This window comes from Stylophora pistillata, chromosome 1, assembly GCF_964205215.1.
Source record: "Stylophora pistillata chromosome 1, jaStyPist1.2, whole genome shotgun sequence".
In the NCBI taxonomy this organism is placed as follows: domain Eukaryota; kingdom Metazoa; phylum Cnidaria; class Anthozoa; order Scleractinia; family Pocilloporidae; genus Stylophora; species Stylophora pistillata.
This window is the reverse complement of record NC_142519.1, coordinates 11530777-11557881: the sequence shown is the minus strand read 5'-3', so window position 1 is coordinate 11557881 and position 27105 is coordinate 11530777. Positions and strand designations below refer to the sequence as shown.

Here is a 27105-nt window from a genome sequence, read left to right as displayed (position 1 = left end):
ATTGCCAGGTCGAAACCGAGGAAAAAGGACATTTGGTGTTGAGATAATCAAGTTGCACGTCAAGAAGTTGAATTACACTTGATCGACTGATTGATTTTGTAGTTTCAATGGAAAATCGAGGCGAGCGAAGGGAAATTAATAAATAAAGATAAAGGTGTTTGTGATATCAATAAAACTTAATTTGGATTGTCTTCAGCGGAATACATAACGGTATCCTATTCTCTTCCCGTCATTTCAACTCCCAAGATCTAATATTCAATTCTCCTCTCTTGCTGCTACAGATTTTCTTGCAAATTAGTTGCAAGAATTTGGAATTAGGTCGAGATAACAATTTCAAGCTGATAAGTTTGTATTTTCTCATTACCTCTCTGCTGGATGTGTGGGTGTCATAGGGAGAAATTGCATCCTAATCACTGCGGGGAGTTTAAGGGTTCACCACCGGCGTGGTGGTCTCATGGTTAGTGCGCTCGATTTCGGATCGAGTGTTGTGTTTTTGGGCAAGACACTTTACCCTCGCAGCGCCTCTCTTCACCCAGGTGTTTAAATGGGTACCAGCAGATTTAATGCTGGGTGTAACCCTATGATGGACTAGCATCCCATCCAGGGGAGAGTAGTGATACTCCTAGTCGCTGCATGGTACGGAAACCGGAGTTAAGCGGCCGGATGGGCCACTTGGCTTCTATACAGACTTTACCTTTTCTATGCTGGATATTGTACGGGTAAATATTTATTTTCATAGGCAATTTTCACAGTTACAAAGAAACCTTACATGCTATAACGTAACTGAATCGACAGCTGAAACTGAAACTGAAATCAACTTTCCAGTCCTGTTTTATTTCTAACATGACTGTTCTTGATAACTAAAAACTACATTCTAGTTAAAGCATCACTGAGTTAACAATTACACTGCATCTTCCGACTAAAAGATGGAATCTTATTACTTAGTGACTTTCTTTTGAGATAGATTGATCTTGTCTCCTAAGCTCAGAGCCATTCCCTGCAAAGAAGTCAAAAACAGTAGAACAACATTGTCAGGAAGTTACCAAGTAATGTAACGGTAATGAAGATACCTATGAACCCGTTATCACTCCGAAGAAGGGGGGGGGAGAGGTGGGGGGGGGAGAGGGGGGGGAGAGGGGATTGAGAACCGGACAGCACACAGCTACTGAAGAGCGTGGGCCCAAATTCCATTGGAAAAAAACCTTCGTTAAATTTTCCAATCATTTCCTACATAAAATCAACCCACGTTATATAAACTACTAGTTAGGATTAGGTGAACCAAACAGAACGCTAGAAATACATTGTCCGAAACCTTTCACCCACAAGACCTTTAAATAAATTCCCTGTACTGTCTGCCATACCCGATAAAAAAAAAAACCCATAGTTGATATTTCTCTTTCTTCTTACCACTGCTCTGTTTGAAATTGTACTACTAACGTTAGAAGAATTTCCTTTTTGATCACTTTTGGGAGTGTAAGGGCTAATTTAAAATCAGATATTCACGAGACTGACCAGAGGTCTCACAAAATGCAATTAGTATAGATTGTTCTCATCTCAAACATGGTAAGATATCCTTACACGTATAATTATTATTAAAACCAAAATAAATGTCGTTCTTACCTGGCTTTTAGCCCGGATGCGCACGTGACCAGTCACTGATGGCCCTGATTGGTCACTGGGTTTCTCGATGGACACGTTAGCCAAAGCATCTTCTCCAAAAATACTGCGGGCGTATAGGTTGGCTGCCATAAAACCACATTCTCCTGCCAAAGCCTGAGGAAAACGAGAAAGGGTTAGAGGCCTGGGTTACGCTGTAACTAATGGAAATTTCATCACTAAACAGCGATGACTGCCCCAGTATAGGGAAACTGCTGTTGCTTACAAACCTTGTCCGGGGTCAAACACTTCATGTTAGTTGAAGCAATCAAGTGATCCAAGTATTCACGGAGATCGGTGATATTTGTGTTCACAGTCACCTAAGAAAGATAAACACGGTAGGGATAAATTTCAGTGTCTTTGAACTCTCTCAAAGCTGCCCTTGTAAGTTGATTATTAGGTAGACATGTACCATGATCAGAACAATAACAAAAATAAAGGTGACAAGGCTACTAACTCTTGGGATCTCATTCCAAACGGTTAAAAAAAACTACAAGGTTTGCACTGCTCTTCCAAGACACATCAAGACACTTTCTATTACCTCTGATCGAGAACTTAAACAAAATTACGATGCAAAAATGAAGACAACATTGCTTTCTTTGATTTTGTCACTAAAAATGATTTTTAGTAGTCTTCTGCGCATTTTCATGGCCCCACATTCAAATTCACCACTTTCCAGGACTAGAAAATGACGTTCTAAAATTCCATGACTTTCAGTTTTTCTATGACGAATTTAAACCCACTCTGTCCATTTAGCCCCTAATCCGCCTCACCTCGCATTGAACCCGACCGTTAGGGCAACAAATGTAAACAATGAGCAAACGCAGAAAGCCATACAAATGATCCTTAACGCCACACCTCGCATTGAACCCGACCGTTAGGGCAACAAATGTAAACAATGAGCACACGCAGAAAGCCATACAAATGATCCTTAACGCCACACCTCGCATTGAACCCGACCGTTAGGGCAACAAATGTTAACAATGAGCACACGCAGAAAGCCATACAAATGATCCTTAACGCCACACCTCGCATTGAACCCGACCGTTAGGGAAACAAATGTAAACAATGAGCAAACGCAGAAAGCCATACAAATGATCCTTAACGCCACACCTCGCATTGAACCCGACCGTTAGGGAAACAAATGTTAACAATGAGCAAACGCAGAAAGCCATACAAATGATCCTTAACGCCACACCTCGCATTGAACCCGACCGTTAGGGAAACAAATGTAAACAATGAGCAAACGCAGAAAGCCATACAAATGATCCTTAACGCCACACCTCGCATTGAACCCGACCGTTAGGGCAACAAATGTAAACAATGAGCAAACGCAGAAAGCCATACAAATGATGGTTAACGCCACACCTCGCATTGAACCCGACCGTTAGGGCAACAAATGTAAACAATGAGCAAACGCAGAAAGCCATACAAATGATGGTTAACGCCACACCTCGCATTGAACCCGACCGTTAGGGCAACAAATGTAAACAATGAGCAAACGCAGAAAGCCATACAAATGATGCTTAACGCCACACCTCGTATTGAACCCGACCGTTAGGGCAACAAATGTAAACAATGAGCAAACGCAGAAAGCCATTCAAATGATCTTTAACGCGGTGAAATGGGCACTGATGTCCAGACCCTTACGAGATATTGAGGCTTTAGTCGCCTTTTTTAGAATAACAACTGAGGTGCGATTGAAGGTAAGCTCTGAAAATACAATTCGTGATTATGAAGGTAACTTTACCTTGTTCTCCCATTCAAACTCAGCCCACATCTGCCTGAACTCTGAATCCGTACAAGAAGCTGGTACAATGTAATCCATGATGTCGATATGAATATCATTCAACACCACACAGTTGCGGTCGCCTGCACCTCCTGACACGTCATAAACTGTGGAACAGATTACAAAGACAACTTCCTCAGTAAATGATGGCAATGGATACTTGTAGAGAAATTAACCATGGCATTCACGTTTAACTGTAACACTTGACATTCCTCCTGTCTTTTTTCAGCCGTTTTTAAATTTCTAAAGTGAAAACATCTGCATTTACTGTTACCTGAAGATTTCTGTATATTGAGAAGGAAATGGAGAACCATGATGTAGTATGGCCGCATGAGACAATATACATGGAGCAGAATGCCTATTGTTCTTGCGACATTTACTTGTAGCAGCGAAAAATTATAGATCTGTGGTTTGATTTAGAAGCAAACACTTTTAAAACTCGGAAAAGTGAGTTTTACGAAGCCTAGTAAGCCAATTTTGGCCCATTCTTCTCTAATTTAGTGCTCTTCAAAACGATGTCGCGTTCAAATTTGCCGCTATATCGGTTATGAATAATTAATGATGTTCACGCATTCTGCCCGATGAGACCAAATGGCTTTGGCAGTCACAGATACTCACCGATATTGCCAAAGATAATTCCGTTCTCTGTCGACGACACTTTAACATTCGCCTGAAAGTTGACGAAAATTTTAATTAATATCCTCCAATAATTCATTAGAGTAAGGTAACACCACTCTATGAAGAGGAAAAAGACAAACCAACCGCATGGTAAATCTAGAGTCTAGGACACTTCTGGCATGGAATCTCCCATCGCCAGCCGGTTATCCACTAGCAATTTGTCAAAAGACCCTAACAACACACTGGTACCCAGCAGGGATGGAGCGAGCGAGGGACTGGGCTCCAACCAACATATTTCCATTTAAAGTCCTGCGTGGTAACCATTTAGTCCATTCGATCCTGTCGCCCTGGACAATTCCCGCCAAACTTACCTTAATGTTAGAGAAGTCGTTCGGTCCCAGCATGATGGGCTGTGGCTTTTCAACAAGCTTTAGGTCACCTAGAATATGAGAGATGGAAATGTTCAAGAGGCGAACACGTTGTAACTAGCACTTAATAAACAGAGGACTTTGCCACACCTTGACAGGAACTTTTATTTGTGTGATGAGTAGAGGGCCTTACCGCACCTTGACAGGAACTTTTATTTGTTTGATGAGCAGAGGGCCTTGCCGCACCTTGACGGGAACTTTTATTTGTTTGATGAGCAGAGGGCCTTGCCACTCCTTGACAGGAACTTTCATATGTTTAATGAACAGAGGACCTTGTCACACCTTGACAGTAATTTTTATATCTTTTTCTAATAACAGTTTAAAACAGCCTTGTGCTGACTATGGGATAAAATCGTGTAAACACCAACAGGGTCTCTTAGTTAGAGCCCTTGCCACATTCGCCGGGTAAAGCAGCAAAAAAGGAAACATTTCAACCACCCTTAGGTTGTTGAAAAAGAATCTCCAAGTTTCCCACTTGCAAAACATAAGCTCTCTCACCAAGTGTGGCCAGTTCCAAAGTGACATTCTGCAGTGTGTCCGAAGTCTGATTCACGATCAGCAAGTCCAACACGATGTCATACTGATTCACGTTTACGTACGCCTCGGCATACACTGGGTCCGAAAAACCTGTCAGCTGCGCCACCTTGCAAACGACAAACATGTCAGTATCTGAATTCTCCTCAATGCGCTCATTGTATTTTTGCATGAAGCCTTTGGGAGACTTGGTTCTTTTCTTCACGAAATGACATTAACATTGTTTTTTTGTGTCTGGTACGTTCTTTGAAATATTTTTGACCATACAAACGATTCAATCAGATGGCAGCGTTTTTCGGTGTCGCCGAACACAACTGTCCTATTCGGTTCTGATCCCTAGAAGAATTACAACTGTACCACCTTCAGAGAAAATAAGACTGAAGTTTCTGGATAGCAAATACATCACCACCATTGAAAACAAAAAAGAGTCATAAGAAAACAAACAATGATCATTATGCTTGCTTGTATTTCATCGACCCGTTTGGAATGTTTGTTCAACAGAGGTAACGCGATATTTACCTTGTTAAGTTTAGATCCGACAAGCTCATCATCCTTCTTTCCAGTAGAACCAACCGCTTGAGACAAAGCAAGCGCAAACTGGTCCTGAGAGTTAATTGAAAAAAAAAAAAAATATATATATATATATATATATGTGATATGCAAAACTCGGACAATCAAACAAGGCAGGGACAAACTGAAGAGATCAACAAACCAATTTTCTTTCATACCTCAGTAATTCCAGAATCTGATTTTGCCAACAGCTGCATGAAGGGGATTGGGTCATCAACTTGGATAGCCAGCGCCTTCTCAATGTCTGCCTGTGAATATTAACAAAATCCACGGTTAAATCAATTAAGTGTTGATACTTGGCTGTGTAGCCGCGCGATGCGGTTCCAGTCGAGGCCCACAAGTTGACCCTTGCTCACCATAGAGTCTCCAGTAGCTCAGTGTTTAGAGCATCCGACTGGATCACGGAGGGTCGTGGGTTCAAGTCCCATCTGGGGCTCGGATTTTTTCTATTACACTAAAAATTGTTTCATCTTTACATGATATCGTCATCGAGCAAAAAAATTTCTCTGTTATAAGAGGATGGTTGGGTCAACTGAAATAGTTCTCTTAGATCATCAACCCCTTCTTTTCAGAGCTGGGAGTCCTGTTTTGTCTGTCTTGATTTACTCACTTTCACCAGAGTGTGGTGAGGGTCGCACAACAGAGCGAGGCTCCTTATTAAGTGCGCCCTATATCCCACCCATCCCACCCCAGGGGAGGACATCCATCACACAGTAATCTCGTGTGTGGGAAATTAACGTCTCCTACCCCAACCCTGCAGGAGACGGGACCTCCATTTATTCGTCCCTATCCGAGAAGACTAGAATATCTAACCATTTCTTGATGTTATAGAAAGGTAGCAAATTCTTCTCAATTATTTTTAAGACCCTGAGTGTTGGTCCGGCCGGGGCTCGAACCCTCGACCTCCCGCACAACAGTCCAGCGCTCTATCCAACACAAAAACACAAAAACACAAAAACTTTTCGACGTCATCGTTAGCAATCCATGTGAATCTCTTCCATCCTTGTCATTCTCTTTTCTTGTTGGTTTATGAGTACCTCTTTGTGCTTTCTTTGTATTATCAAACTAATATTTAGTCCTTTCAGCTCAAGGTTTCAGCTCTATTCCTAATAATTTGAGAAATATGGATACCTATCGCAGTTTTAAACGTGAACTCAAGGAGCTCGACCTTGCAGGTTTATAGCTCCTTATTTTTTGTATTTAACTTAGCTTTCTTAGTATATAAGCATTATAGTTTCATAATTGTAGTTTGTATATACTATATCATTTTAAACACTTTAAAGGCAAAGCAATCTCTTATCGCAATTTATTCTTGTTTTATAAGTTAATAGTTCTATAAATTTAGGCAGTTCCTTAATACTAAATCCTTTTAAACATTTTTACATAGCTTCTAAGTTTATTTATCTTTTCTTCCGTGACTGACCTGTAAAGTAGCTTTATATAGCTAAGTGTTAGCCACGTTAAATAAAGTATGTATTTATGTAAAGTATGTAAGGTAGTTTTGCAAGTCGACGACGAAAGAAAAATATGTAAATCGTCCCGTAGCTCCTTATAGACCATAATCAACAACAAAAGAGACAAATAATTTGATAAATGTTCTCTAACCACGAAAAAAAAAAACATAAATGCTTTAACATCTGGTAACCAGTAGAGATCACCAGCAACAATAAATCAGATTACAAGATGAAATACCTTTGTGTGTTTCTCCTCCTCAACTCTCTTGTTGGCATCCAACATGGACGACAGGGAGTTACGACACTCAACAGTGAAGATGTTCTTCATAACTGGCACACGCTCGGCAACAACACGAACACACAGAGAAATACGATCTACATCGTCATCGGTAATAATCTAAAAACCAAACAGTTAGCTAACGCGGTTAACAATTGAAAGTTTCAAGCAACGCAGAATCCCTTTAGTTCTACTCCATAAAACACCTACGAGTGGCTAACCAACTCGTACCGCGTACTTAACAAACCTTCGATCACAGTTTAATTTAGTCATAAGAAATTTCCCGCGCGCTTCACGTGTGAATTCTTATTGGTTCAATGCGAAATTTCCTTTAATCTGATTGGCCATTGCGAATACTTTGTCTATTAATAATTGTTCGAAAAGCACTCGACATCATTCTCTCTCTTTCGTTTTTTCTTCGGAGGAGGGGGGAGGGAGAGAGAATTTTCGGTGTATTCTCTTTCTTTTTTTCTTCGGAGGAGGGGAGGGAGAGAGAATTTACGCGGTGAGTAGTACCGCTAGCAGTTGAAAACCAGCTTGAAAACCACTTTCTTCACAGGGTACTCGCAAATAAGCACGCACCTTCTTCGGTAGGCCTGACTTTCCAAGATGCAATATACTGGCCATGATAAGCATACAGTTTGCACAAAAGACCTGAAACGAAACAACAGCGTTCACATATTGGTTAGTGAAGGGTTTACAACAACGGCGGATACTTTGAAGTACATCACTTTATTACACCTACTTCAAAAAGGGTCCGTACTGAAAAAAAAAAAAAAAAAACCCTGAAAAACACAATGAAGAAATAACGCGATACATCCTAAAACTTACATTCTGTTTCTCTTTGTCTTCCTCCATGTCCAAATAGCGCAGAGCAAGTTTTGTCAAAGTACAAGCGACGGCCGCCCCAACAAAGAATTCACCATCCAAAAGGTATTGACGCAAAGGAGGTCTGTTGGAAAACAACAAATCAAAATATTAAGTCATCTACAGTTAACAATAACAAAAACTAATTAAAATGTTTTTTTTTTCACTCTTCCTACAACTCATTCATTAAAAAGAAGAGCCTTCGTTTTGACTACGTCGGTAACTGTTTGCGTGACTTGAAAATCAGCCTTTAAACATTCAATCCGTTTTTTATCTTATCAATCCTTCGCCATTCTTGTACCAACTTAGCTTATTATTGCCCCTTTCGCGTTCTTTTCTCTCCCCTAACTAATATATTTTGTGATCTCCATCACCTTCGAATGTTATAATGTAGCTCTTCCAAAAATTGAAAGAATCTAAGTATCACCTTTTCTCGTCGTCCTTCTTTGTGAGAGAAGTTATCCCAGGAGTGCTGAGAGCACTCTGGGTGGCATACGTTCCATCAGCTGTCACCAGACGCTGCCCACCAGATGTCTGAGAAGCGCCCTGCTCTGAACCTGAGGAAGATGCAGTGAAGATGGAGTGCATAATTATTTCTTAATGCATGATTATTTTCATAAGGCATAATTATTTCCATAGTGCATAATTATTTCCATAGTGCATAATTATTTCCATAGTGCATAATTATTTCCATAGTGCATAATTATTTCCATAGTGCATAATTATTTCCATAGTGCATAATTATTTCCATAGTGCATAATTATTTCCATAGTGCATAATTATTTCCATAGTGCATAATTATTTCCATAGTGCATAATTATTTCCATAGTGCATAATTATTTCCATAGTGCATAATTATTTCCATAGTGCATAATTATTTCCATAGTGCATAATTATTTCCATAGTGCATAATTATTTCCATAGTGCATAATTATTTTTAACGCATGATTATTTTCATACGGCATAATTATTTCCATAGTGCATAATTATTTCCATAATGCATAATTATTTCCATAATGCATAATTATTTCCATAATGCATAATTATTTCCATAGTGCATAATTATTTCCATAGTGCATAATTATTTCCATAGTGCATAATTATTTTTAATGCATGATTATTTTCATAAGGCATAATTATTTCCATAGTGCATAATTATTTCCATAGTGCATAATTATTTACATAGTGCATAATTATTTTCATAGTGCATAAATCATTTCAGGTAGTGCTAAAAAAAACCATCCTGTGAGTAGAGTCCAAACAACGGCTACAGAGATTGTAAATTGTAACAGCAAGAATGTGACGAAATCACTGAATGCATTTCCAAGTGATAAAAATAAATCTTTCTTCAACTCTCGTACTGTAATTATCGCATACCCAAATTGAATGACCTTCCATGTGGACCAAAACAACATTCCCTAATTACAAGTAATGGTGCTTTTACCTTCTGTAACATCTCCAGCAGCTCTTCTCATTTCATCATCCACGATGGGAACCTAAAAAAAACATTCGCAGCATTTGTCGCTTGTTGACAGGGCAGACAAGAATATGTCCAATCAATCATTTAAACCTGCACTAGTCATAAGATCTATTCATTACGATCTTAAAAAAAAAGCCCCATTTTCTTTCACTTCTTTTCAATTCTCCCATCCTTTTTTCATTCATTAGTAAAATAGCATGCTGATGAGTTATAAAGAAACACTAGCATACATCGCCGAGGCCCTTCTTGATCTCTTCCATAACATCCAAAATATCCTGCTTGCTGTTGGCATATTCACCCATAATCCACAAGGCATGGCGATGAATCCTGTCACAGATAATACAAATGACAAAATCAACCCCAAAAATGTAAAAAAAACTAACAAATAGCATGATATGGTTACAATCACTATGTCCACATACATGTGCAAGCCAAATAGCTGGTAGTTCCACTGGCACAAAGAAACCCACAAACATTGCTCATCGTTCAATAATATCTCTCTTTCTCTCCATTAGCAACTTGTCAGGTTTCTTGTGGTGGTTGTTTGAATTGGTCTGTAAACCTGATCTATTAACATACACTGTATATTCAGGACATGTCTTCCAGTTGGGCAGTTTTATCATTCAACCTTTCAGAAGGTTAATCTAAACCTAACTTACTTGACAGTCTTGATGGTGTGGAAATTTTCCAACAACTTCTCCATGATTACAGGCTTCAATTGCTCAAAGCGCTGCACTGCCTCACGAACAAACACCAACACATCAAAGGCTGCTTGCTCATTACTGTCACCCAAGAATTCCATCAGCTAAAGGGGAAAAAAATTACATTTACATCTGTAAGTTTAAGGAATCTACTGAGAGAGAGAAGTAAGATATAACAGCAAATGTAATGTAGCCTATGTGTACACTGTATCTCAATGGCCAAAGTACACGAAATTAGAGATACATCACAAACAACTGGACATTTTACAGTTAGTAAAACAAGTGGAAACATATGTGTCAAAAGGAAAATTTGATTTAACAAGTTGAATTGGAAGTTGCAATGTTACTTTCTATTGAGAGAGGGAGACTTGAACCTTGGGAAAGACGGGTATACCGTCTAAAAAATGAATGCCTGGAAAAGGCTAGAACCAACATTTAACTAAACTCACATGTAACACTACAGTGTATGTTTGGGAATTCAACCTGTGAGTGAGGTGAGTGCTGACATCACTCTACCAACCATGCTCTCCCTGTATGCTTAGCGCTAACGATACCATTTACTTACCAGTGGTACAATAGACACAGCCACATCAGGGAACTTTACACTGCATGTATGAAGAGTGCGGACAAGCATCTACGCAAAGACAAATTTCTAACTTTAGATAACAAAAGACAATATCAATTGAGGTTGCAGTCACTGCAGACTGAGCAAAATGAGCGAAAGTGAAGAAGAGTATTTGATAGAAATTCTATGAAAATACCTGCCGATATCCACCAACATCCTCATGTTCACTGTCATTGTGTGTTTTGGTCACCTCCTTCTTTAAAACTGCTACAACCTGAAGAAAGGATTATTACATGTCAGCTCAAAAAGTAAGGTATTCAGCCCTTACAGAAAACAAAAAGAACTTAAATCTCATCTTTCTGAAAGGAAAAAAAAAAAAACCCTGAGAGATCAGTAATCTGCATGTTTTTACATCCTCTACCTCATGAATGTTCCTTGAAGTAACCAGGTCCAGCACAAGCTGCAATGTCTTCTTACGGACTTCAGGGTCAGGAGAGGACAGTACACGAAGAATATCCATCACCAATTCCTAGAACATAAATTTACTGACCTTCATAAAAGAAATCCACTAATAATTAAAAGATCAAATGCTGTTGTACACAATTCATCAACTTTGATGCATTGGATTAATAGATTTTTAGCTCTTAATAGACGAAATGTTTCTTATTTTCTTTAAAATGTTTATGTTTTAGAAATATATGTATATTAAAATAAATATCATGATACGTCAGAGAGCAAAATAAAAACTTTGTCAAACTTAGACAAATGAGAAAAACAGACCATACCGTAAGAACAAGTTATCTGTCAATCACCTCTTATTGCTGCTCCTCAATAAATACATAGGGAAAAGAGACTTTAAAACTTACCCTTAGGACTTTCTCATGAGAAGGGTTGTCTTTTAAAGCAACCAGCCTGTCTAGCACAATGAGCTTCACGTTGTTGTCACTCTCCTTCACAATCAGCTCAATGTAACAGGATGCTGCTGACTGATGGGCAAAAATAAAAAGCAGTGATAACAGTCATCACAAGAGAAATAACAAAATAGTGTTGCATTAAAAAAAAGTGTTCTACATGTACCTTTAAAAAATTCACACAGTCATTCTGATAACAGTCAAGAGGAAATGACATTCAAAAACTATTCCTCCACTTATTAGTTTAGTTTGTGTGTACTATTACTCCCTTATGGTTTTTGCATTTTCAGATCATTCATTTTATGGTTGTTCTCTTTCAAATTCTTTTAATGTATATGCAAAAGAGTAAATATACTCTTCATGAAGTTGAGTGTTCAACTGGATTGACTGTTTACTGCCACAGACAGAAAATTAACGAACAAGCAATGACATTCTGTGACATTAAAAAAAAAAAAAAAAGAGAGAGAGAGAGAGAGATTTGATGATTGAGTGACATCAATTAGCCAGACTGACTGACTGTACCTTTACTGCTGTGGGAGCAGATGATAGGGTCACCAAAGTGCCAGCAGCTTCATAACGCACAGCCGGTGATGAAGAATTCAACAAATTGTAGATGCATCGAATGAAGCGAGATCTCTCAGCTGGGTTGGCATGGCACACCTTCAAATATAGATTACGCAATACTTAAATCAATACAAGGGTTTAGTGTAAACTTTCAACTTTAAATTCAGCTGCAGTGTTTCGAATATCTCATTTACAGTGTTATACAGAACTTTGTATGTTGGCTATGGGTATAGGAAGGGCATGATTTTTTTATCCCTTTTGATCTGAAACTAGGTACATGTGTTTACATTTAACTTTTTGGGTACAAAATCTGGGACAGTCTTACACTCTGCCTGGAGCTGATGTGTGGAATTTGGTAAGTTTGTTACCAGATACAAAGATTACAGTTACTGTATTACCAAGGATGCAAAATGTTGAGAGAAAATGACTGAATCTTCAGGAAAAAAAAAAAAAAAAACACAAAAAAAAACCACTATATCCAAAGTTATTTGTAAAAGAACAATACTTAAATGTGGCTGGAACCTAACTAAGGCAGATGCTGAAAGGATGTTTACCTGTATATTTACATAGGTTCAACTGTGACATTTGAGTCAACACAAAATGAAATGTCATAGTGATCCACCATAGTCATGCAATGAGAAATTACAGGGTACATGTACCATAATACAAACTATTATTGTAAAAACACCCATGAAATACCAGGTGAGCTTTCCCACAAAAACATGATATCTTCACACACAACAATAATACTGTTACACAATAAATTGCACCTTTCATAGCATAAGTGAAATGGTTTGGATTTTCATTGGAGTTTTTATAATAAATAGAATATTACGTGGTGGTTGGAGACACCAAATTTCTCTTCTCATGTTGGAAAAATATTTTCAACCCTTGAAGAGAAATTTTGTATCTCATACAGTAACACAACCTCTTAAGAAGACAGAAGACAGTTTGGTACATATGTGTACAAAAAAGATAACAGGAATACCTTGTAAATCAGTTCAACTATCACCAGCTGTAGTATATCACCAAAAGTGTTAACCTGATCTATACAGGTGCTCAGGTATTCCAAAGCTCGTTCCTAAACAGAAAACAGCAAATGAGCGTCTACAGTAGGCATAATACAATTTACATCACATATCATCACAAACATATGCTATCATTTTCTGTTTGATGCGGTTCTGAATAAATTTGGGAAACCCTATATATGCTGATCAGGGAAGAAACCGGAAGTCAGCTTGCAATTTGCTTTTCTAAAATTTCACATCTCATTACTTGTCAACTGTTATCTTGTTTCAAAGACTCTTGAACAAAATTTTCCCCTTCCCCTCTGTTCTCTCAGGACTGAAAAAAATGACAGAAAACCTCTTTAATCTTTTTAATACTTGTACAATTCATGCAGTTCCCTCGTGCAACCTTCCTTAAAAAACAAGGCATTAAGACGTACAATGAACAGTTGTGTAGTGATCCAGTCACATAGCAATGCTATTTGCAAAATGAACGTACATATACCTGTTTAAAATTATTTGTAACCTACTGAACAGATAAAGTTATAATTAACAATTATTCGCCGAAGGCAAGGTGAATATCATCGAATAATCCCCAAGACGAAGTCGAGGGGATTATTCGACAATTTTCACCGAACCTGAGCGAATAATTGTTTTAGTATAAATTTCAGAGCGGAACAACAGAGAAATTTCTAAAATCATAACATTTTAGTAACATTTATTAACTTTTTATTTTAACATTTTATATAAACCGCGTGGAGTGGTTTATATAGCGTCATATAAGGAACCGCTCAACCAATCAGATTGCTAGAAACTCTTTGCTCAGCTCTGACATTATACCAATTTCAAATATTACCTGGTCCACATGGATAAGCATCATAAAGGCATTACGTTTACAGGATGCATCTTGCTCCTGCTCAAGAAAGGTGTGTACCAACTCTGGGGCATCAGGGATCAGAAAGTCAAAATTGCTATTGAAGAAAAAAAAATAGTTTATTATACAATTTGAGAGAATGGTTGCACTCCATCATTGATGTCTATAAAACTTTCACACAGCACGAGTTATCAAGTCCTTGCTAATATTCTGGGACACAAATTATGCTATTCTGCACGTGTAACTTAAGGTATTCTTCTTTTTTTTTTTCATGAACAAGAAATTGTAGACATGTTATCGACTTTGCTCTCTTGGACTACAATTATATGGACAGTTTCTTATAATCGAGGTTCTCAATTCTCAAGAGGATAGAGCCCAGGTTATGGAAAGTATACACAACATAATTCTCTATAAAAAAAACATATTGTAGAAATACAAACTGCTAACCGGTAGATTGTGTAAATTGCCATTACAGCATTACGTCGCACATACGAGTGACGATGTTCCAAGCAGTTTCTGATGGCAGGCATGAGAGGTTCCAACAACTCAGCTTCCTTGGGAGTTCAAAAAGGTGATATAAAGTTTATTTATTAAATTGGTTAAGAAATAAATTTTAGATCAAAGTGATTCCCAACTTTCCTTCATATCTAATGCATGCACATGTCACATGTTACACCGAAGCTCACAACCAAAGGAAGGACAAAAACAAAATAGCTTGAAGACGTTTTGACCTAAAATATATATTTAACAACAACAATGACACAAAAAGATAAACAATGCACACCATTAGTTGCACACACCTTTAACTTGCAAAGAAATCTCAGAGTAGATCCCCTGATATACTCATTGGGATGCTGTAAATCCTAATGTCGATGAAGACAAAAATATACATGATGCTCAAATCAGAAACTGATATGTTTAAGAAAGGTCCACAGGAATGAATGATGGTTTTAGATATAACGCTTGTCAGAAAATCAGCCCAAGATTACAAAGTGAGTCTTACTAACCAAAGCAGCAGGGCAGCAAGATTAGGCTCTACTAAACTAAATGGCACTCTAACTGTTTTACTCTGAGAAATGATCAAAACAGTTATTCTCTTTACATTGTCAAGACACTTTCATTCCGAAAAGTGATGAGAAGAAGAGAAATCGGAATATTGCTTGATGAAAAATAAAATTCTTTGAGTTTAAGTCATGAGGTATCTGCAGCAAACAGTGTGGAGAATTAACCCTCAACACCCTCACATCAGTTTGTACATTACATATATCTTACTAACCATACAAAAAAGACTGAGGGCCGATATTCTTCCAGTACAGTCCCAAGCAAGCTTGGTTAATAAGACATTTATTATACGACTGAAGTTCAAAGAGACACAAGTGTGGTATCATTCAGGACCATTTGGGACAGTGCCCGGTCCAATACTGAGAGAATATTGACCGGCAATAGAGCATTTTGATTGTTTGATTTTAGTTATTGGCCCTCTGACTGCCCGAGTTGTGTAATAAATTCATTTATTTGTTTAAGCAGGTTCATTAATTGGCAGAGCTGTAATAGCTGATGTGGACCTGCTGTCCTAACCCACCCATCCCACCCCAGGGGAGGACATCCATCACACAGTAATCTCATGCGTGGGAAATTAACGTCTCCTACCCCTAACCCCTGCAGGAGACGGGACCTCCATTTATTCGACCCTATCTGAGAAGACTAGAATATCTAACCATTTCTTGATGTTATAGAAAGGTAGCATATTCTCCTCAATGATTTTAAGACCTTGAGTGTCGGTCTGGCCGGGCCTCAAACCCTCGACCTCCCGCACAACAGTCCAGCGCTCTATCCATTGAGCTAACCGGGAGGCATATTCTCCATACTGTTCTAAGCACATTTCCTAAGGTGCTGACAAGGAGAATTTGTTTAACAATCAAGAGCTTCTTTGGCAGGTGATCACATTGTTTATTCTGGTTACCTAAATGTGTGATAGTGTAAGGAGAAATTAGATACTAGTCACTTTCAGGCTTGATAAAGTGTACTTATATCTTGAGGTGTCAAGGTTAAAAGTTCATAAAAGTTTGGGTATGTATGGTTTAATTTTTAATGTAAGTCATGGCAGTGAGCTATATGATTCCTTTATAATTGTGGTCTCAAATTGATTTTGCAAGCCACTTAAATATAATAAGTAAAGTATTTCACATGATAAATTCCACAGGTTTGCCAGCTCTCACATTCTCTCAAAAAGAGAACCTTCTGCTTCCCTTCAAATGCATTTACAATGTAGAAATAACTTCCTCCTACGTGAATTACCCATATCCATGTATACAAACAATGTTTGATCCTAAATCTAAGCTTTCTAACGAGTGCCTATTCAGTATTACACGCTTAGAGAATTTATAAAATGGCCCCATTTTGTCGTTCGTACCTTTCTGTACGCATCACAAACCAGAATCATCTCCTGTAACAGTTTACCATCCTGGCCAGTCTTGGGAACAATCTCCCAGAAAATCAGAAGGAGTTTTTTGATGGTATGGTCATCAAGAGGCATCAGGAACTTGATGATCACCATCAACAAGGACGGCATTTTCTCCCCATTTAAAATTTGTTGGATCACTCTCTTGAGAGCATCTGTTTTTACCCTGAGATCGCCTTTTTCTGAAGAATAAAATAGAGAGATATTAGTGGTCCAACCAATTTTGAAACAAAAATACCTTTTGGATTTGTTCGACTTACCCAGATCCTCGGCGAGCTTTTGGTCACTCTGTGCCTCTGAATCACCAAGAACATTAATCAAAGTGTAGCAAGGTAGTTCAGCCGTAGACATGTTGGCGAAAACGGTACTAAAACTCTAAAAAAGTTTGGAAAAATCGTCGTTCAAATTCACGTCTAGTAAAAATGGCAAAAATGGCTGTATCGAATGTAGCCGATCCAGTGACGTGTCACGAGGAACAGCGGATGAAAATATCTATTACTTCATGTATTATTCACCTGGCGTCGCAGCACCCCACTAAGTCTACATAAGTTTTGGAGAATTGTTTACTGTAAATACCTCTCGTTTTAACTTTCTGAGTCACCTTTTTAGATGGATTATCAAATCACAAACGTTTTTTGTGGCCGGGTGCCAATCTACCACAAAATTCAATTCGAAATCAATTTTTTCGGAAAAACCAGAATGATTTGAGAGAGTAAGAAGAGATAATTAATAAGTTATTTATCGGCTAAAGCTAAAGGTCGGCAAAACAATATATTTATGGAAATTTACAACGAAGGTAGGGATGTACTAGGCTGCTCAACACACAACGGATAGGAAACCACCCGCTTTGAGCGGTCATGGATGGGAGAATTCTGCCCGCTCTCTGATCCAATCAGATTGCAGGATTTGTAGAATACCCACCGCTCACGCATCGAGTGAAAATATAACTTTTGATAAAAGTTACTTTCAGTTTTTCTTTCTCTAGGGAACAAATGTCCCTGAAATTATATTTCTAATTGGCACACCTCAAGAATCTGTTAGAGGGGCTATTGAGGGCCTTGGCCAGACCTCAAAACCGTGGGGGTAACTTAGAGGCGGTAGAACACCCTTGAGAGCGATACCAAGTGTCTACCGTAGTATATAAGCCTGATATCCTTGATCCACTTATAATTAATTCTAGGGAATCATCAGTGTAACTAGATGCCCTTACCGTTACCTGGTATATTTCTATCTCTAAACGACCGAAAACTTACAATACAGGCCTCAGGAGAAATAGACGAGGGTCCGTCCGAGATTGTGCCGCAAACAGCAACACCCAGTTTCGCACAGGTTTATTTTATTTATGCAAGTATATACAAAGCGGATTATTTATAACTTGTGAACCTGTAACTATTTCATATTTCTATAATTAGGCTCGTATTATTATAGCAATTTCAATTACAAAGAGATAATGATACTTAATACCGTCGCTATTCAGTTCCAAAGTATTAGTAAAATGATTAATAAAGTGTGCTACTCTAAGAAATGGTACACGGGTAAAGTAAAAACGGAAACAACGTCTAACTCATTTAATACCAAGGGTGATACGAAATTAAATATTGAAATACTTTTTTATTTTCAAATAAAATTGTGTCATAACCACTTTTTTAAAGTAATACATTACAATGACTTACAATGTCTTTTTTTTAGGTCCTGTTTGGGCTAGTTTTAATCGCATTTTGATAGACACTCCGTTAAGTATTTCTGCCAGTAAATAAGTGGATTCTCTATAAAAGTACGTTTGCGTTTAAGATCTAAACCATGAAAATGATTAACAATTATAATAACAGATAAATAACTTGAACAAAAGAAACTGCTTTGAACATCTTCTTACCGAGTTCTTCCCTTACAACCATCCCGCATAAAATGTCACAGCCAAGTAATTTATTTTTGCTTAAGACCTGTGTAGCTGGCTGCCTCGAGGAAGTTTTGGGAGCTGGACACGAGCTGCAAAACTGCGACAGGAGTAGGTAGAAGAATCTTTGAGGTTCTGCCGTTTTTGTTTGTTTGTTTTTTTTTTAGCAGCTCCTCCTCTGCCAGTCTAGCGTCCCAAAAACGGCCAGCTAGGAAGGATAATTGTTTTTCTGCAGGGCCCTTTTATATATTTTCAAATTTTTTAAACCTTAAATATTTTTATTACATACGTACTTTTAATAAAATTTATTACATAGCTGACAGCGCCCGTGGGCAAATTGAAGCGAATCCTGTGTTCCGATTGGCTCTCCAATGGGCTCATCGTACTTGCTCGGGATTACCCGCTTTGTTCCCGCGCAAGATAAGAAGTGTGTGGAGCGGGCTTACAAAGTTCGTAACTTTTGAGCAATGTTGGCGATGGAAACGCAAAAAGCGGCAGAAGACAGCCAGTCAAAACAAAGAAAACAGAAACGACTCTCGTGAGTTTGTTGTGCGACAAACACAGTTAGCTTTCTTTCCTGGCTCTCGAAGTAAACAAGTCATTCTTAATTCTTCGTAAAGTGAAATCTTTTCGTAATATAATAAATCCTTTATCAACCGACCCTTTAAATGTATTAGCTGTTGAGTTGTGACGACGATTTAGACCACAGAGCTCTGGGTTAAAAACTGCAACAAGACTTTTTAATGACGAGTTGGGGTTTTTCGAGTTACATCAGTCTGTGGTGCAGCGTGGCACGACGGATTATGTGACTCTGATCACATGACTACAGTCACGCGTGTCACGCCACATTAGCCTCGTTCTTTTTTCGCATTTTTATGGAACTCGACTTCGTCTCGGTCCATAAAAATGCAAAAAGAGAACTCGGCCAATATCCAGCCATCTTGACCTCACGCTTGGTTAATAACGCATAGATATTCAAGTATTGATTTGACATACTTTGTCTCCTGTTTAGGTCTATAGTAGCGGCCAGTTTGCCCCTCTGGTCAGTGATCACAGTGTTAAACAAGACACGTGAATAGAATAACGCCTTGAGTGCCAACTGATCATCAGCATTAGTAATCACCATTGCAATAGCATCATTGAACATATTAGGTGGACCAGACAAGCCAGAGCGAACCCATAACAAATGCCAGCATCGTAATGGGCAACTTCGGTATCAAAGGCGGCGGGAAATGTTCTTTGCTGAATAATGAATAATGTAAAACAAGCTGTTGCTATAGATGTAATAAAGACACCTGAAAACACAAGAACTTTTTGTTTCATTTAGTGTTATTATTCTTTAGGTACTGCCTTAAAATATAAATAGGTTTTAGCCTTATTCTGCATTATTGACTAGGTGTGTTCGGTTAAGATGGCTAGATATTGGCCGAGTTCTTTTTTTTTTATGGTGATTTTATGAATCGAGACGAAGTCGAGATCCATAAAAAAAGCGAAAATGGAACGAGGCTAATTATGGCGTCCCATTGGGGCCAAAATTCAACATTGCGATTTGACATTGTACTTTTAGTATTCTTCCTTATTTCGCGATTGGACATTCAAGTTTTTAATCCTCATGAAACTTTTTGCGATTCCATTCATCCAACCGCAACCCAGCTATTAACAAAGGAGCGCAGGCTCACTAAGGTCAAGTACCTCATGTAAGCCTCATAACTTAGTACGAGGTTATCTTGTGAGATGAAAAATGGACGATACCTCGTATTTGCAGGACTGTGTTCATAATGTTCTGCAACTTACTCCAAGCATAGTTGCAATCTCTTGCAATTTAAAACCTTGTTCAATTAAATATGAGAGCTGTTCTTTGCTTATTACGTACGAGGGTCGTCCACATCCGTGACCATCTTGTTGCACGCTAGCGCTATAACCTCCATAAGAATTCTCAGTTCTTTCGATTTCTACCAGCAAACTATGAGCTCTTCCCATGGTTTCTGTTATGAAATCATCGATGTCTAGATTTACCAACATCCTTTGCAAATAATGTACTTTACCAACAAGAAGCTGAACATTTCCATGACTGTTATGTACGCCTTGGACATCATTTAAAATGTCTAGAATATTATGAACACAGTCCAGCAAATACGAGTTATCATCCACTTTTCATCTCACAAGATAACCTCGTACGAAGTTATGAGGCCTACATGAGATACTTGAACTTAGTGAGCCTGCGCTCCTTCGTTTATAGCTGGGTTGCGGTTGGATGATGGAAAGTTGAATGTTGAATAGCGCGAAGTACTGCATGTTGAATATATCAATACCATAAGTACAAAAATATTGCATTGCCACAATAGTTTAATACTTGAAACTTGGAAGTTTAATTGTAAAAAAGACAATGTTGAATCGGAAAAAGTTTCATAAGGAATAAAACCTTGAATGTCCAATCGCGAAATAAGGAAGAATACTAAAAGTACAATGTCAGATCGCAATGTTGAATTTTGGCACCGATGTGACGCTATAGCTAATATCCAGTCATCTTGATTGAAATCTTGGAGTGACGTCGATGCGCTGCAAGTGCTCTAAGAGTGAGGTGCCCAAAAAGTAGGGACTACGTACGGACTAAGCCCAAGAGTTTGACCTTGCACGGCGGAGTGGATTCAAATTTCAATCCAATTAATTATCAACAATCTTAACGTCATCGCAACACGCGCTAATATCAATTTTTTTGCACTGATCTTTTTTTCTCTGAGAACAAATTAAAAGCACAGCCATGACAAACGTCGTTCCGCGGTGGATCCTTGACCGGCCTGCCCTTCCTAATCATCTTCTTGGGAGTTTTGTTCATGAGAGTCACCCTTACTGAAACATGAATGAGTTGCTATTTAACAATTATTCGCCTCAGGTTCGGTGAATATCGTGGAATAATCCCCGAGACGAAGACGAGGGGATTATTCGACAATATTCACCGAACCTGAGGCGAATTGTTTTAGTATAATTTCAGAGCTGAACAACAGAGAAGTTTCTAAAGTCATAACATTTATTAACATTTTATTTTAACATTTTATATAAACCGCGTGGAGCGGTTTATATAGCGTCATAAAAGGAACCGCTCGACCAATCAGATTGCTGGAAACTCTTTGCACAGCTCTGAAGTTGTACTAAAGACCTATATAAGGGGGCTTCTCTTGACGAGAAATATTTACATTTTTCGGCTATGAGATGGCTTTGTTTTCTCTTGGAGACAAAGTCTACTCACGTGCGAGGCTTCTTAATCATGCATGTCACACAATCACCCACACATCTCATGGTCTTCAAGGAAAACATCGTGACCTCTAAAACACGGCAAAACATTTGCATTTTTATTAAGTACGCAAGACTTGTAGACTATGTTGTTATTTCTGGTGTGTTTCTTTATTCATTAAGGCCGAAAAACACGTCAGTTCTATACTAGCGTTTTCTGTGGAAGGAAAATTAATTTAACATTTGAAATGCCCGACACACAGTTTGGGTAACTATTGGTCCTAAAATTACATTTCTAGGGGGTACACCTTAACAATCTGATAGAATAGCTATTGAAGGCCTCGGCCAGACCTCAAAACTGTGGGGTAGTGTTAGTATGAACACGTTCGTTTGTACGTATACATGTATGTGGTTTCCAGGTTTTCAGTTTCAACTAACCAGTGTGAACTATAGCCAAGATATGAACTAACAAGACTGCCAGGTAGACCACTCCGTTCCGTACACTCATCCTTGCGACAACGACTTCAAGGCGTTTTATACTTCTTCGAACACGTTCATTTCCCTAGACATTAGGAACCAGCCACCTACTTTGGCAACCCTTGACCAAAAGCGACGCGACTGTTGGACTCAGCTCGACGCCAGTGAATTAACGAATGAGTCGCTATAGACATACGGGGGGCTTCTGTTAACGAGAAATATTTACATTTTTCAGCCTTGAAACAAAGTCTACTCACGTGCGAGGCTTCTTACCTACACCTGGCACACAATCACCCACACATCACCTGGCCTTCAAAGAAACCATTGCGACCTCTAAAAACGCGGCAAAATCATTTGCATTTTTACTACGTAAACAAGACTTATAGATTAAATGAGAAACTTGCTGTTGTTTTGCGTGTGTTTCATTAGTCATTATAACATAGCCAAAGTAAAGCGCGCGCTCTGATTGGTCAATTTAACGTCCCCCATTTGCCCATGGGTGTACGCTGCTGACGTGAGCAAATGCAAATTAACAAATGGTAAACACCACAGCGTACACTACTGAGTTATGGATGCACGCGGGAGGTTGCTAAGCACGAAAGAAGCGTAAGAGTCGCTCGAGACGATAGCCAAGAGCGACTCTAGCTTCTTGAGTGCTTAGCAAACCTCCCAAGTGCATCCATAACTCAATAGTGTACGCTGTGGTGTTTACCATTTGTTTTATAACATAACATTGATACATTGTAGCTAAAGAGTTCCCTTTTATTTAACAAATCTTACGCGACCAGAAAAAACAAGCGCGCGCGGAAAAATAGTCTTTGCATTTGCTCACGTCAGCAGCGTACACCCATGGGCAAATGGGGGACGCTAAATTGACCAATCAGAGCGCGCGCTTTACTTTGGTTATGTTATAATGAGTCATGGATGCACTTGGGAGGTTTGCTAAGCACTCAAGAAGTTGGGCGGTTTGCTTTGCACTCAAGAACTTGGGAGGTTTGCTAAGCACTCAAGAACTTGGGAGGTTTGCTAAGCACTCAAGAAGCTAGAGTCGCTCTCGGCTATCGCCTCGCGCGACTCTTACGCTTCTTTCGTGCTTAGCAACCTCCCGCGTGTATCCATAACTCAATAGTGTACGCTGTGGTGTTTACCATTTGTTAATTAATTATAAGGCCGAAAGCGCTCTAGTGCTATATTATCGTTTTCTGTGGAAGGAAAATTAAATTAATATTTGAAATGGTCGACACACAATTTGAGAAACTTAAAGCCGGTGTCAAACAGTTGAACGGGAACCTTGACCAAATGCTTTTGATGATCATGGGATGCTGTATATTTTGTAAGTATAGCTTCTTTTTTCGTAATGAAAAAAGCCCCAGTGAGATTCCTCTCCTCGTTATTTGTGGCAGACAACGTCAAATTTTTCTCCTAGGCTTTATGATTAGTTCTAATATATAGATTTAGCCAAGCTCAAAAGCGGAGCTCCCAAGTTCGTAATATTAATTAATGATAACATAAAAGATATGCATTTGCCAAGACTCGCCTGAGACACCCCTCCCTTCGTTTTGATAGTCTCCCCTACCCTACCCGTGCAATCTGAACGCTCGGTCAGTCACGTGACGCTCGGTGTTATTGTTCTAGATAAAATTACTCTTGCCCCTAAAATCTCGGTCCTGATTGGCTGCCAACTTGAACGACTTTGCACGAAAAAACAAATGGCAACAATTTTGTTTTCCTTATTCTAAAGCTGAAAATTTCGAACGAGACTAGAACAAACTCAGTTTTTGCAAATCAGCAGCCCTTAATAATTTCATTGGATACGTTTGGTGCAATATGTTTTTCATGATTTTTGAGCTTTAAGAAATTAAATTTAACTGAGTGTGGAAGTCACGCGACATGCCACCAACAACTTAACTTGTTGGCGGCATGTCGCGTGAACGTCAACATTGCTACTGTAACTGTCGGAACATCGACATTGCCACTGTAACTCGTCAACTGCATTTGGCTCAGGTTCTATATAGTTCAAAGCGTAGATTCGCTGCGTTATCATTCAAACAAAACAGTGGTTTTCTTTCCTCATGCAAATTGCTATATCGTATGCATTACAATTGTCACAGATTTCAAAACCCGTTGACAAGTCAGAGCACGTAAGCAACTGACTTAATGAAGTACGTGACGTTCGTACGTGAACAATATTAGAGAGATTTAGCAAGAGGACGGGAACGTCATTTCAGAACGGGAGAGCGCGCGGAATAGTCTGGACACGACACCATTCGACTTCCGGTGTTAGCGTTGCCGTTCTCCCAAACAAGTTTAGGACGTCACTTTGCTGGTTTTCCCGTCGCGATCAGAACGTCGCCGATTTCTATCAATTGTGCACTTGTAAATCGATCCAAACGAGATAATACTGTTTGGAAGTATTTCAATACTCATGTTCAGGATAATTGGGTCCCTTTCTTTGTTTTAATCGGTGTATTTTTGAAAACTTGTCGCTTCAATATGGTGGTTCCCGAAAGGAAATTGGAACATAATCGTTGGCAAGCGATCCAAGATTTCAGGACTCATTTTGCTTTTGAATGAGCAAGGCTTTAGACAATAAAAGGGCTTTTCTTTAATACATTTCTTTAATTAAGCCTATGTGAAAACTCTAAGAATGGGATATATGCTGTTGAATTTTATCGTAAATCGTTTCATGAATAACCATGCTGCATGTTGAAGTTTGGAGCAGTCAATGAAATGAACAATCACGAAGCTTACATACCGTAAAAATTTTTTTATTATTTGTTTTCGTTGTCGTTGTCGTTTTTACCGATCATTAATGAATGCTTTGTGGTTGAAGTCAGAGATTAACAATTTGAGAATTTTCTCGGGTTTGTACTTTTTTATGTCTTAAACTTTTTTAATCAGCGCCGATGAAAACAAGAAAGTCGTGCTCACGCAACAGAAGAAAATGACAATCAATTTTATTTCGACACGACTTTCTAAATCAAGTAATTTGATTCAGTCTTGAACAACTTCGTCGAAAAAAGAAGAAACAACACAAAACAAACAAAAAACCGAAACCAAGTCTTATCCTAAGCCTAACCGTTTCATGGGTGACTTGCAGTAATTCTTTCAGCGTTAAACAAGAACTCATGATCATCATAAACAACTTTGTCGTTGGGTCGCTTGGTTTCTACATGGTTTCGCCATAACCCCGTTCAAAATGCTTTGCACCTCTAAGTATTCAATGTTCAAAAGAGATGTACCTTCATGAATGAATAGAAATATTCAGTAAACAAGGGGAAAAACGATGATGATTTCCAAACTATACTTTGCAAAATTGCGAAGAAAGATGAGCAGTGCTAAAATCTAATGGCATGGCACGAAACGAAAAGACAGCGACACAAATCGAAAAAAAAATATCTAATGGGCTCTAAAATTCGATACAGGAATCAACCGACACGAGTCTTACCTAGAATGGATCAATTATAGAGTTTAATCGCCCATGTGGTTCGTATATTATAAACATCTAACTTTCCGTAACTATAATTATCCTCTGTTTGCGCTTGTTGCATCACTCTCATAGAGGATAGTTTCGTTGTCCTTAAAGCTGTTTGTGAAAACGAAAATTTGTGTTGGCGATCTTTGAAAAGCCAAGTTTAGGCTCTTGAAGAACAGATATTGCCCTGGCGTCTCGTTGCAGCACAGGCGCCCCAAGCTCTCTTTGAGAACCACACAAGGAACACAATTTGCATATCGATTCATAAGGATTTGTATGGGATTTTCTACAAGATAGCCATAGAGAAAGTTAAAAGTGAAAATATTAAATAAAAATGGCTTACCTTATTCCATACGTGTATTGCTTGCTCCTGGTGTCGTTATTTTACCGATTTCCGCTTAAATCAAGTGAAATCGGTAAAATAACGACACCAGGAGCAAGCAACACACGTATGAAATAAGGTTAGCCATTTTTGTTTAATATTTTCACTTTTAACTATCTCTATGGCTATCTTGTAGAAAATCCCATACAAATCCTTATAAATCGATATGCAAATTGTGTTCCTTGTGTGGTTCTCAAAGAGAGCTTGGGCTGCCTGTGGTTGCAGCGACTGCTAAATCACTTCTGAAACACAACGGGGCGACGTTCTCGACCCAGTTTCTTACCGGTATTTTTGCTGCGCGTGCCATTGTCAACTGACGTTCCCGTCCTCTTGCTAAATCTCTCTAATATAAACAGTGAAGCCCTTCTACAGAACGATAATGTTATGGTAAAATGTTTTTGGGTCGGAATTGTGTAAGTAAAACGAAATTGTTTTTGCTTTGTCAGAGAGGAAAAGTTGAAAGCTGACGTTAATCTCGAAACAGGCACCCAAAAGCTCTATCGTCACATAAATTAAAGCTTTTGACTCGGGGGCCACGCACATCTCATTGAACACTGAGGTCCAATCTATTGGACGACTAATGCATCTTATTGTTTTATCGACTTAATGAAGGCTTGTTCTTCAAAATGAATAAATGCAAACGTCTTTAAATTTCTTTGCTTCTTGCGATGTACTTTGTTTACTCTAACGGCAGATTCTTCGATTTTGTCGATATTCAAATTCTTCGACTTTTAAATTCTTCCCAAGAAACAAAGCAGTAAAGTGAATTTGCTTTTTATTAATTTTGAACCATATTACGCGCCCTACCCCTGTTGGTTTTCACATTTTGCCAATTTAAAACTCGTGTGGTAAACTTTTAATCACTCCCGCTAAGGTTTTCTTTGTAGAGT

At 38.6% G+C, this 27105-nt stretch overlaps 1 protein-coding gene across 2 annotated transcripts; it reads right to left on the bottom strand.

The window, feature by feature from the left end:
* Window positions 1-709: 709 nt before the first annotated feature.
* Window positions 710-17226, bottom strand: LOC111336982 (coatomer subunit beta). Of its 2 annotated transcripts, none has more exons than XM_022943182.2 (27): window positions 17017-17226; window positions 16709-16938; window positions 15096-15158; window positions 14743-14849; window positions 14278-14392; window positions 13403-13495; window positions 12373-12510; window positions 11806-11925; window positions 11361-11468; window positions 11136-11213; window positions 10940-11008; window positions 10333-10478; window positions 9904-10000; window positions 9638-9689; window positions 8621-8744; window positions 8158-8278; window positions 7909-7980; window positions 7288-7446; window positions 5754-5843; window positions 5545-5628; window positions 4990-5134; window positions 4435-4502; window positions 4064-4115; window positions 3407-3552; window positions 1887-1976; window positions 1621-1773; window positions 710-997 (listed from the first exon to the last, which is right to left on the bottom strand). In XM_022943182.2, exons 1-27 carry the CDS (start codon window positions 17105-17107, stop codon window positions 938-940), a joined length of 2871 nt encoding a protein of 956 aa, XP_022798917.2. In that variant the 5' UTR covers window positions 17108-17226; the 3' UTR covers window positions 710-937. The 2 variants fall into 2 exon arrangements, with proteins under 2 accessions (XP_022798917.2, XP_022798916.2); XM_022943181.2 differs by having other exon boundaries at window positions 8621-8750; window positions 17017-17225.
* Between the last annotated feature and the right edge of the window lie 9879 nt (window positions 17227-27105).